The sequence below is a fragment of the Oncorhynchus mykiss genome, chromosome 11 (genome assembly GCF_057628025.1).
Source record: "Oncorhynchus mykiss isolate SJ-2025 chromosome 11, ASM5762802v1, whole genome shotgun sequence".
NCBI classification, from domain to species: Eukaryota; Metazoa; Chordata; class Actinopteri; order Salmoniformes; family Salmonidae; genus Oncorhynchus; species Oncorhynchus mykiss.
Genome location: NC_143032.1, coordinates 17,883,075 through 17,895,831, shown reverse-complemented (window position 1 = coordinate 17,895,831; position 12,757 = coordinate 17,883,075). Strand labels below are relative to the sequence as shown.

The 12,757-nt window shown below is 39.5% G+C and overlaps 1 protein-coding gene across 12 annotated transcripts in view; it reads right to left on the bottom strand.

Moving 5' to 3' along the window:
* The window catches only part of tpk1 (thiamin pyrophosphokinase 1), an 84,653-nt gene extending 73,780 nt beyond the window's left edge, over positions 1-10,873 (bottom strand). For 5 of the 12 annotated variants that reach the window (XM_036934625.2, XM_036934629.2, XM_036934633.2 and 2 more), the window contains exons 1-2: positions 10,746-10,873; positions 9,722-9,801 (exon numbers count right to left, since the gene is read on the bottom strand). In XM_036934625.2, the coding sequence (XP_036790520.2) occupies positions 9,722-9,767 (46 nt within the window). In that variant the 5' untranslated portion in view covers positions 9,768-9,801; positions 10,746-10,873. 12 annotated transcript variants of the gene reach the window in all.
* Between the last annotated feature and the right edge of the window lie 1,884 nt (positions 10,874-12,757).

Below are 12,757 nucleotides of genomic sequence, written 5' to 3'. Positions count from 1 at the left end.
AAAACTACTGCTACAACTAATAAAAACTACTGCTAAAACAACTAATAAAAACTACTGCTAAAACAACTAATAAAAACTACTGCTAAAACAACTAATAAAAACTACTGCTACAACTAATAAAAACTACTGCTAAAACAACTAATAAAAACTACTGCTACAACTAATAAAAACTACTGCTAAAACAACTAATAAAAACTACTGCTAAAACAACTAATAAAAACTACTGCTAAAACAACTAATAAAAACTACTGCTAAAACAACTAATAAAAACTACTGCTAAAACAACTAATAAAAACTACTGCTAAAACAACTAATAAAAACTACTGCTAAAACAACTAATAAAAACTACTGCTACAACTAATAAAAACTACTGCTACAACTAATAAAAACTACTGCTACAACTAATAAAAACTACTGCTACAACTAATAAAAACTACTGCTAAAACAACTAATAAAAACTACTGCTAAAACTACTAATAAAAACTACTGCTAAAACAACTAATAAAAACTACTGCTAAAACAACTAATAAAAACTACTGCTAAAACTACTAATAAAAACTACTGCTAAAACAACTAATAAAAACTACTGCTACAACTAATAAAAACTACTGCTAAAACAACTAATAAAAACTACTGCTAAAACAACTAATAAAAACTACTGCTAAAACAACTAATAAAAACTACTGCTAAAACAACTAATAAAAACTACTGCTACAACTAATAAAAACTACTGCTAAAACAACTAATAAAAACTACTGCTACAACTAATAAAAACTACTGCTAAAACAACTAATAAAAACTACTGCTAAAACAACTAATAAAAACTACTGCTAAAACAACTAATAAAAACTACTGCTACAACTAATAAAAACTACTGCTAAAACAACTAATAAAAACTACTGCTAAAACAACTAATAAAAACTACTGCTAAAACAACTAATAAAAACTACTGCTAAAACAACCAATAAAAACTACTGCTGCAACTAATAAAAACTACTGCTAAAACAACTAATAAAAACTACTGCTAAAACAACTAATAAAAACTACTGCTACAACTAATAAAAACTACTGCTAAAACAACTAATAAAAACTTCTGATAAAACTACTAATACAACTAATAAATGTACCTATAATATATACATATATATTTACAAATATCTTCACATGGTGTGTCATGACTTCCGCCGAAGTCGGCTCCTCTCCTTGTTCGGGCAGCGTTCAGTGGTTGTTTTGTCTTGTTCCCTGCACACCTGGTTTTCATTCCCCAATCAATTCATATGGATTTTTTCCTCTGTTCCCCATGTCTTTGTGTAGGATTGTTTTGTGTTACGTGTATTTTGATATTGTTACGCGCATTACTTTTTGTCTATGTTCCGTGTTTTGAGCACACTTTGTTACTTTGTGCTGTCATTTTGACCGGAATAAAAAGTGCACCTGTTCACTACACTCTGCTATCCTGCACCTGACTTCGCCTCCGATACACACTCCTAACATGGTGATGTTTTTATTAGTTAAAAACACAAACTATTTGTTCTTACATTTGAAAAATTATGGGCCATAAAGGTGGATGGATTTCCCATTGAATTCACACTTAGGATAGGTCCTACACCATGAACATTCACACCTGGCATTATAACCCATCTGCAAGCAGTTGTCTGGACAGAGGCATGCAAGTGAAAAGAAAAGCATACATTCACACATTTGTCTGGGCGTCCATTGAATTCATATTGAGTGGGTAGGATTAAGCCCTCAGAAAATTCACACCTGGCCAAATGGCCAATTCAGCATTTTACAGTGCAAGCATTTGACTTGCATATACACTGAACAAAAACATAAACACAACATGTAAAGTGTTGGTCCCATGTTTCATGAGCTGAAATAAAAGATCACAGAAATGTTCCATAAGTACTGAGGAGTATTTCTGTCTGTAATAAAGCCCAATCATTCTGATTGGCTGGGCCTGGCTCCCCAGCGGGTCGGTCAGCCTGGCTCCCAAGTGGTCCTATGCGCTCCCAGGCCCACCCATGGCTGCGCCCCTGCCCAGTCATGTGAAATCCATAGATTTCCTTATATGAACTGTAACTCAGCAAAATCTTTGAAATTGTTACATGTTACGTTTTTTTTTTCAGTATACAGTACATATTATATATTTTGCGACTTGGAATTTTAATTTAGGAGCACCAGTGCGCCTCGAAAAATTAAGAACTTTTATTACCTCAAAAATGTATAATCTCAAATATCTTTTCGTTGTGCTCCTAAATTTCTTTGTATGCACCTACATTTTTCAACATAAGCGCCACGCACACATGCTCCTTGTAAGAAAAGGTCAGCGTAGAGCCCTGCCAATCCACAAACGGTTGTCTGGACAGAGCTGTGGAAATGAACATTCATACAGTTGGAGTATTTTTTTGTTTAACCACGATATTTATCGATAGAGTAATGGAAAAAATATGCAACCAATATCGATAGATTGATCAGTGCCTATCACTGTTACTCTTACATTACATTTGAGTCATTTAGCAGACACTCTTATCCAGAGCAACTTATTATTGACCCTCATTGGTATTGTGTCCATTCCTGTCTGCAGCTTTCACATTTCCAATGGAAGCAGAGGAACCTGCAGCTCAACTATTTCCACTGGAGGGAGACTTCTAAACAGAACACTACAGCCACTGCATCGGTGTCCACTGCCCTGGCAATAACACCTACTGTGACTACTGCCCAGGCAACAAGACGTCTTGTGACTATTGCTCTGGCAACAACATCTCCTGTGACTTCTGCCCTGGCAACAAGAAGACCGGTGACTACTGCCCAGGCAACAAGACCTCCTGTGACTACTGCCGTGGCAACAAGAAGACTGGTGACTACTGCCCTGGCAACAAGAAGACCGTTAACTACTGCCCAGGCAACAAGACCTCCTGTGACTACTGCCCTGGCAACAAGAAGACCGGTGACTACTGCCCTGGCAACACAAGGCAACAAGTCCACCGGTGACGTCTGCCCTGGCAACAAGAAGACCTGTGTCTATGGCCCTGGCAACAAGAAGATCGGTGACTACTGCCAAGGCAACAAGACCACCAGTGTCGTCTGCTCTGGCAACAAGACTAAGGAGGTCTACTGCACTGGGAACAAGACTGGCCATAAAAAATGAGCTATCTGTATATTGAACATTTGTAATATCTTTAAAACAACTCCATATTCATCATAACATCATTTGTATTACTACTAACTCATCAATCTTTGATCCTGATATGTTATAACAAATCTGTTACTATACTAATGATGCTTTGTCCATTTTCATAAAAGGCAGTTAGAGATTTTAACATTCTCGGTGGTGAGGAGATCAGATACAAAGCCTGGCGAAAGGTGAAGATACAACTTTGTATTTATACACTACAAATACAAAAGTATGTGGACACACCTTCAAATTAGTGGATTCGGCTATTTCAGCCACACCCAATGCTGACAGGTGTATAAAATCGAGCACACAGCCATTCAATCTCCATAGACAAATATTGGCAGTACAATGGCTTACTGAAAAGCTCAGTGGCTTTCAACGTGGGTCTGGCATAGGATGCCACCTTCCCAACAAGTCAGTTTGTCTTCCATTTCACGGTTCAGCCGTGAAGTGGTTGGCCACACAAGCTCACAGAATGGTATCGCAGAGTGCTGAAGCGCGTGGAGGGTAAAAATATTCTGTCCTCGGTTGCAACACTCACTTCCGAGTTCACGTTTCTGGAGTGATGAATCACGCTTCACCATCTGGCAGATGGACGAATCTGCGTTTGGCGGATGCCAGGAGAATGGTACCTGCCCTAATGCATAGTGCCAACTGTAAAGTTTGGTGGAGGAGGAATAATGGTCTGGGGCTGTTTTTCATGGTTCGGGCTTGACCTCTTAGTTCCAGTGAAGGGAAATCTTAACGTTACAGCATACAATGACATTCTAGATGATTCTGTGCTTCCAACTTTGTGGCAACAGTTTGGAGAAGGTCCTTTCATATTTCAGCACGACAATGCCCCTCTGCACAAAGCGAGGTCCATACAGAAATAGTTTGTCGAGATAGGTGTGGAAGATCTTGACTGGTCTGCACAAGCCCTGATCTCAACCCCATCGAACACATTTGTGATGAAATGGAACGCCCACTGCAAGCCAGGCCTGATCACCCAACATCAGTGCCCAACCTCACTAATGCTCTTTAGTCCCCACAGCAATGTTCATACATCTAGTGGAAAGCCTTCCCAGAAGAGTGGAGGTTGTTATAGCAGCAAAGGGGGGACCGACTCCATATTAACGCTCATGATTTTGGAAGGAGATGTTCAACAAGCAGCCGTCCACATACTTTTGGTCATGTAGTGTATGTGTGTATATGCCTAGTCAACCAACTGGGTGCCAGCTTTACAAATGGGGAGTGGCCCATGAAAGACTGTTTTGGGAGGTAATGTATTGGTGTCTATTGGTGACAGGCTTTTAAATACCTTGCTTTTTATGACACTATCATCTCTTGACTAATGTCATTTCAAGGACTACCGTCATTTTATCAAAGGAAACTTGTACTTTCTGTTGAGAGCATTTTTTCAATGACCGTTCAAGTTTTGGTACTGCGGACTGTTGTTTTTTGTTTTCAGTCGTAAGTACTGTTATGTTCTTTGTTTTTTTTTATTTATTTTAAAACACTTTGAAAAAGTCGGAATAGTTATTTCAAGGACTCTTAAATGGGCACTGGTACAACAATAGTCAGCTACTATGGTTGAGGAAATCCCTCTCTCTCTCTCTCTCTCTGTCAGTTATCTGTCAATCCAGTCTGACAGTCTATATACTTTGATGTCTCCTCTTAATGAGGATCTGTTGACAGCAAGAGAGCCAAGCTGTTTTCATCAACTCTCATTTAGTGTCTTATTGCCGATAGCCGTCTGTCACTTACACATTATCATATAACCCAAATGACTGTGCTAAGGGAATTTGTGTTCATTAAAATACAATGGAACATTCTCCTAATAAATTAGCATGCTGGACTCATAATATGATCCTAATACACCTCATGGAATACCTACGTGTAATAAATTTGTAGCGCTAGTCTAGTGCTGAGCGATTAGTGTTTTTTTTAGGTCTGATTCGGTTTGATTATTACAAAATAATCACAGTTTTAATTGATTTAAATTATTTTTTATTAATAAAAGTCTCATGATGGTAGTGACTGCCCATTACTGCTTATCAATTATTAACAATTTATTAACATTATTTTACTTTAATAAAATATTTCAGTTGTGTATTTTACATTTGTTTTATTTGATGACTTCATTATTTCATTCCAAGTCCTCATCTCTATAGAGCTGCTGCCTATGCTGTCTAAAAAAAAATCACTGTTTTGTTGTTCTTCAAAATAAATAAGGCATTTTTATGACTGCTGAATACCAACTATGAGTCACTTAGATAACTTGCAAAGCAACAGCTGTTCTCTCTATATCGCCTCACCATCATGCATTCTTTCCTCTTCTGTAGCAGGCGTAAAAGAGACACAGACTGGACAAGTAGATGAGCAATGGATTATGGTAGAATATTGGCCAGTTGGAAACTACAACTCCGTACTACATCGCAAAGTTCAATCTGGATCTGATTTATCTCTGGAGAAACTGCAATGTGCACATTGAGTTCACAGAAGAAAAAAACTAAAACAAAATGGAATTCAAATCATTGAACCTACATAGGTGAATTAGATGTTTAAAAACTTAAAATAACCAGCATTTCGATGAATCACTCAGGACTAAGCTAGTCTCATGTCAGAAGAGTCTGACTCATGAGTGGAATGGAGAAATGGTGAGGGGGAGATCAAGAAAGAGAGAGGGGAGAAGAGATAACACAAAACCTGTGAGTTCTCTCTACAAGCACAAACAACATGTCCAACACACTCAGATGTCTGGAATATGGTATTATATCTTCAATAAAAGTAATAATCAGATATGGTCCTTTCTGCAATTGAACATCACAGATATAGAGCCATATAGCAGAATGAAAAGCCTGTTTCAGAACAAATTTGCCTGCACTCACTTGCACAGCGAGCGCAAGCGAACGCAAACACACACACGCGAACCCAAACACACACACGCGCGCCCACTTCTAGGCAGTGTATTAACAGTAGATAACAGTGATTTAGGAGTGTCTCATGAATTCATCGCCCCTCTTTTCCTCCCTATTCTGAATTTCAAAACCAACACAGAAAGAGAGTGGGATAAGGAAGGATAGAATGTGTGTAAACTACAGGGGGAACAGGGCAGTGATATTTTAGCCCTCTGTTAAGTGCAGGACCATGTCAGAGTTATTCCAGACCATGTTAATAGATGCGTGCCTCTTGTTTTGCCTTGAGCTCTGCTCTCTGTAAAAATAGTAAAGCCCAGGAAAACTCTAGGGGCTGGAGGTGTTTAAACAACTCAGACACTCAGTCCCACTTACTGTGATAGGGACAATACTTTGGCTACCGTGAATTGTCTTAGGAGTTAGATTTCTATGTTATCTATTACAATATATCTGCAGGTCAAATCACTGAATTGTCTTAGGAGTTAGATTTCTATGTTATCTACTACAATATATCTGCAGGTCAAATCACTGAATTGTCTTAGGAGTTAGATTTCTATGTTATCTACTACAATATATCTGCAGGGCAAATCACTGAATTGTTTAGATAGGCTACTTCAATGCATGATGCCCAACATAGCCCACAACAAAGAGGAAAAACTGAATGACTGCATTATGCAGTGAAAAACTCCTGTATGTGCCTGTGTTGACTCCAGACCTGACTGCCCTTGACCAGCACAAAAACATCCTGTGGCGTTCTGCATTAGCATCAAATAGCCCCCGTGATATGCAACTTTTCAGGGAAGTTAGGAACCAATATACACAATCAGTTAGGAAAGCTAAGGCTAGCTTTTTCAAACAGAAATGTGCATCCTGTAGCACAAATTCAAAAAATTTCTGGGACACTGTAAAGTCCATGGAGAATAAGAGCACCTCCTCCCAGCACCTACTCTCAGAAACACTGTCACCACCGATAAACACTGTCACCACCGATAGCATTTTTCTACGGCTACAAATCTGGACCCTCTCATTCTAAAATTATTTGCAGAGATCGTTGCAACCCCTATCACTAGCCTGTTCAACCTCTCTTTCGTATTGACTGAGATCCCCAAAGATTGGGAAGCTGCCGCGGTCATCCCCCTCTTCAAAGGGGGAGATACTCTAGACCCAAACTGCTACAGACCTATATCTATCCTACCCTGCCATTCTAAGGTCTTCTTTGGACGAGCTTCAATGCCATACAACTCTCCTGCTCTTAAATGCAAGCAAAACTAAATGCATGCTTCAACCGATTGCTGCCTGCACCTGCCCACCCATCCAGCATCACTACTCTGGATTAGAGGTCGACCGATTATGATTTTTCAACGCCGATACCGATTATTGGAGGACCATAAAAGCCGATACCGATTAATCTGCCGGTTTATTTATTTATTTATTTGTAATATTGACAATTACAACAATACTGAATGAACACTTATTTTTTACTTAATATAATACATCAATAAAATCAATTTAGCCTCAAGTAAATAATGAAACATGTTCAATTTGGTTTAAATAATGCAAAAACAAAGTGTTGGAGAAGAAAGTAAAAGTGCTATGTAGGAAAGCTAACGTTTCAGTCCCTTGCTCAGAACATGAGAACATATGAAAGCTGGTGGTTCCTTTTAACATGAGTCTTCAATATTCACAGGTAAGAAGTTTTAGGTTGTAGTTATTATAGGAATTATAGGACTATTTCCCTCTATACCATTTGTATTTCATTAACCTTTGACTATTGGATGTTCTTATAGGCACTTTAGTATTGCCAGTGTAACAGTATAGCTTCCGTCCCTCTCCTCGCACCTCCCTGGGCTCGAACCAGCAACACAACGACAATTAGCGCGCACTAACTAGCCAGCCATTTCACTTCAGTCACACCAGCCTCATCTCGGGAGTTGATAGGCTTGAAGTCATAAACAGCACAATGCTTGACGCACAACGAAGAGCTGCTGGCAAAACGCACGAAAGTGCTGTTTGAATTAATGTTTACGCGCCTGCTTCTGCCTACCACCGCTCAGTCAAATACTTAGATACTTGTATGCTCAGTCAGATTATATGCAACGCAGGACACGCTAGATAATATCTAGTAATATCATCAACCATGTGTAGTTAACTAGTGATTATGATTGATTGTTTTTTATAAGATAAGTGTAATGCTAGCTAGCAACTTACATCGGTTTACTGCATTCGCGTAACTCCTTGTCGAGTGCAACGAGAGAGAGGCAGGTCGTTATTGCGTTGGACTAGTTAAACTTGCAAGATTGGGTCCCCCGAGCTGACAAGGTGAAAATCTGTCGTTCTGCCCCTGAACAAGGCAGTTAACCTACTGTTCCTAGGCCGTCATTGAAAATAAGAATATGTTCTTAACTGACTTGCCTAGTTAAATAAAGATTAAATAAAGGTGTAAAACAAAAAAAAAACAAAAAAAAATCAGTGCCAAAAATACCGATTTCCGATTGTTATGAAAACTTGAAATCGGCCCTAATTAATAGGCAATTCTGATTAATCGGTCGACCTCTACTCTGGATGGTTCTGACTTAGAATATGTGGACAGCTACAAATACCTAGGTGTCTGGTTAGACTGTAAACTCTCCTTACAGACCCACATTAAGCATCTCCAATCCAAAATTAAATCTCGAATCGGTTTCTTATTTCGCAAACAAAGCATGCTTCACTCATGCTGCCAAACATACCCTCGTAAAACTGACCATCCTACCGATCCTCGACTTCGGCGATGTCATTTACAAAATAGCCTCCAACACTCTACTCAACAAATTGGATGCAGTCTATCACAGTGCCATCCGTTTTGTCACCAAAGCCCCAAATACTACCCACCACTGCGACCTGTATGCTCTCATTGGCTGGCTCATCGCTTCATACTCGTTGCCAAACCCACTGGCTCCAGGTCATCTACAAGTCTTTGCTAGGTAAAGCCCCGCCGTATCTCAGTTCAATGGTCACCATAGCAGCACCAACCCGCAGCACGCGCTCCAGAAGGTATATTTTACTGGTCATCTCCAAAGCCAATTCCTCCTTTGGCCGCTTTTCCTTCCAGTTCTCTGCTGCCAATGACTGGAACGAACTACAAAAATCACTGAAGCTGGAGCCTCATATCTCCCTCACTAACTTCAAGCAGCAGCTGTCAGAGCAGCTCACAGATCATTGCACCTGTACATAGACCATCTGTAAATAGCCCATCCAACTACCTCATCCCCATATTGTTATTTATTTATCTTGCTCCTTTGCACTCCAATATCTCTACTTGCACATTCATCTTCTGCACATCTATCACTCCAGTGTTTAATTGCTATATTGTAATTACCTCACCGCTGTGGCCTATTTATTGCCTTAACTCCCTTATTTTACCTCCTTTGCACACACTGCATATATACTTATTTTCTACTGTATTATTGACGGTATGTTTGTTTATTCCATGTGTAACTCTGTGTTGTTATATGTGACAAACTTTGTTGCTTTATCTTGGCCAGGTCGCAGTTGTAAATGAGAACTTCTTCTCAACTAGCCTACCTGGTTAAATAAAGGTGAAATATATATATATATATATATATATATTTTTTTAAGTGTGTCTGTCAGAGAGGGAATACAATACCTGTAGGCAGCAGACAGTCTAAAGGAGTGAATTCATCCATGATCATCCAGATGTTCCGTCTCTTCTGCAGAAGTACTCAACTGGAACAGAGAAACACACACAGTCACTCCATACTATTCTTTCTTCCTTTATTCATTTCTTTCTTCAAAGTTCATCAAACCTTCAAAATAATTGCCGATGGCCTAAAGTATCTGACACCCAACAGTTTGAAAACAAGTAACAAACCATTATCATAAACTCTCACTATTAAGGCAATTCCTCCCAATTACATGTCAACAACATACCATACTTGCCAAGCCAAGAGGCAGACTCTAGAAGGAATAAGTTAAAGGAACAGGTTTCCCAACATTCTAACAACCTCTGACCCCAACACTGATTGCTTATCTGAGCGTTGCAAAATAATTTATTCTCTACTCTGCAACCTGAACTTTTGATCAGTTAGCCATTGGCAGCTTCATACCAGTGAGTTCCATCTCAGCAATATGACGAGTGGTGGGAATAGTTCTGAAGGACTATTTGAGGGTAAGTGACAGAGAGGCAGATACTATGACAAAGGTCAATATATTGTGAGGTTTTACATGTGACATGGTTAAAGACAGATGGTGTCAACAGGTTCCCATTATACAGAAGAAATTCTGTAGGGAGTAAAATAATCAACAAACACAACAACAAAAAACAAGTACAAATTGTTTTGATTTTTCTCTATCCTCCCTGATTCAGAATATACAGGATACTTTTCATAGTCAAGGCACGCTTTGTGTAAGAGATATTGAAGATTGAAAGACCCCAAAAATAAAAATACATTTGTCCATCTTCCCGATTGTGAATAAAAAAACGAATATTCAATATTAACTCATTTTACCTCGGTAAACCGGGAGTCGGCAAGGACAGAGATGCCGAGTTTGCTCTCACATGCTTAGATACACAAACACATTACAATCACGATTTACTCTCAACACATCTAGCTATGTGACTTTGGTAGAACAATTATGTATGTCGTATTTAGGTGTAAATTCATACTCACTGAGTAAAGTAACTAACGGCAAGAGTTCCTGGTCAGATTTGTGTGTAGTCAACAACAGCTCCGGATCTGACAGCAAGACATCCTGCTCTGGTGGAAAATGTCCATAGACTCTGTGATGGCGCCATCTATCGGTGAACTAACATAAAATATAATAACAATATGCCGGGTATGACTTTTAGGTTATAGGTCCATCTATCCCGTACTGAGAATGAATCCTAGATCTGTGCCTCAATCAAATTTGAATTGTAACATATTTTGTAAACGACAGGTGTTCACTAACAATAAAATACTTACTTGGGCCCTTCCCAACAATGTAGAGAAAAATAAAATGGACAAATAATATAAAAATAAAACATGTAATAATAAATACACAGCAAGTAATGATAACTTGGCTACATACCCGGGGTGTCAGTATAGAGTTGATGTGCAGGGGAGTACGAGGTAATTAAGGTATGTACATACAGTGAATTCAGAAAGTATTCAGACCCCTTGACGTTTTACACATTTTGTTACGTTACAGCCTTATTCTAAAAGTGATTAAATAAAAAAAAATCCTCGTCAATCTACACACAATACCCCATAATGCCAAAGTGAAAACAGAACATTTTTAAATAAGTATTCAGACCCTTTGCTCGAAATTCGAAATTGAGCTCAGGTGCATCCTGTTTTCTTTGATCATCCTTGAAACATTGTTAGAGTCCACCTGTGGTAAATTCAATTGATTGGACATGATTTGGAAAGGCACACACCTGTCTAGATAAGGTCCCACAGTTGACAGTGCATGTCAGAGTAAAAACCAAACCATGAGGTCAAAGGAATTGTCCGTAGAACTTCGAGACATGATTGTGTAGAGGCACAGAACTGGGGAAGGGTACCAAAAATATTCTGCAGCATTGAAGGCTCCAACAACACAGTGGCTTAAATGGAAGAAGTTTGGAACCACTAAGACTTTTCCTAGAGCTGAGCTAACCCGGCCAAACTGAGTAATCGGGGGTGAAAGGGTCTTGGTCAGGGAGGTTACCAAGAACCCGATGGTCACTCTGACAGAGCTCCAGAGTTCCTCTGTGGAGATGGGAGAACCTTCCAGAAGGACAACCCTCTCTGCAGCACTCTATCAATCAGACCTTGATGGTAGAGTAGCCAGACGGAAGCCACTCCTTAGTAAAAGGCACATGACAGCCTGCTTGGAGTTTGCCAAAAGGGACCTAAAGAACTCTCAGACCATGAGAAACAAGATTGTCTGGTCTGATAAAACCAAGATTGAACTCCTTGGCCTGAATGCCAAGCATCACTTCTGGAGGAAACCTGGCACCATCCCTACGGTGAAGCATGGTGGTGGCAGCATCATGCTGTGGGGATGTTTTCAGTGGCAGGGACTGAGAGACTAGTCAGGATCGAGGTAAAGATGATCGAGGCAAAGTACAGAGTGATCTTTGATGAAAACCTGCTCCAGAGCACTCAGGACCTCAGACTGGGGCGTAGGTTCACCTTCCAACAGGACAACAACCCTAAGCGCACAGCCAAGACAATGCAGGAGTGGCTTTGGGACAGGTCTTTGAATGTCCTTGAGTGGCCCAGCCAGAGCCAGAACTTGAACCCGATCGAACATCTCTGGAGAGACCAGAAAATAGCTGTGCAGCGATGCCCCCCATTCAACCTGACAGAGCTTGAGAGGATCTGCAGACAAGATTTGGAGAAACTCCCCAAATACAGGTGAGTCATGCTTGTAGCATCATACCCAAGAAGACTAGAAGACTCAAGATTGTAATCGCCGCCAAAGGTGCTTCAACAAAGTACAGAGTAAAGGGTCTGAATAATTACGTAAATGTGATATTTCAGTATTTATTTTGCAAAGATTTTTTTTTTAAATGTGTTTGCTTTGTCATAATCAGGTATTGTGGTGTAGATTGATGAAGAAAAAATAAAATTTAATCAATTTTAGAATAAGGTAGAAACGTAACAAAATGGAGGAAAAGTCAAGGGGCTGAATACTTTCCAAATGCACTCTATAA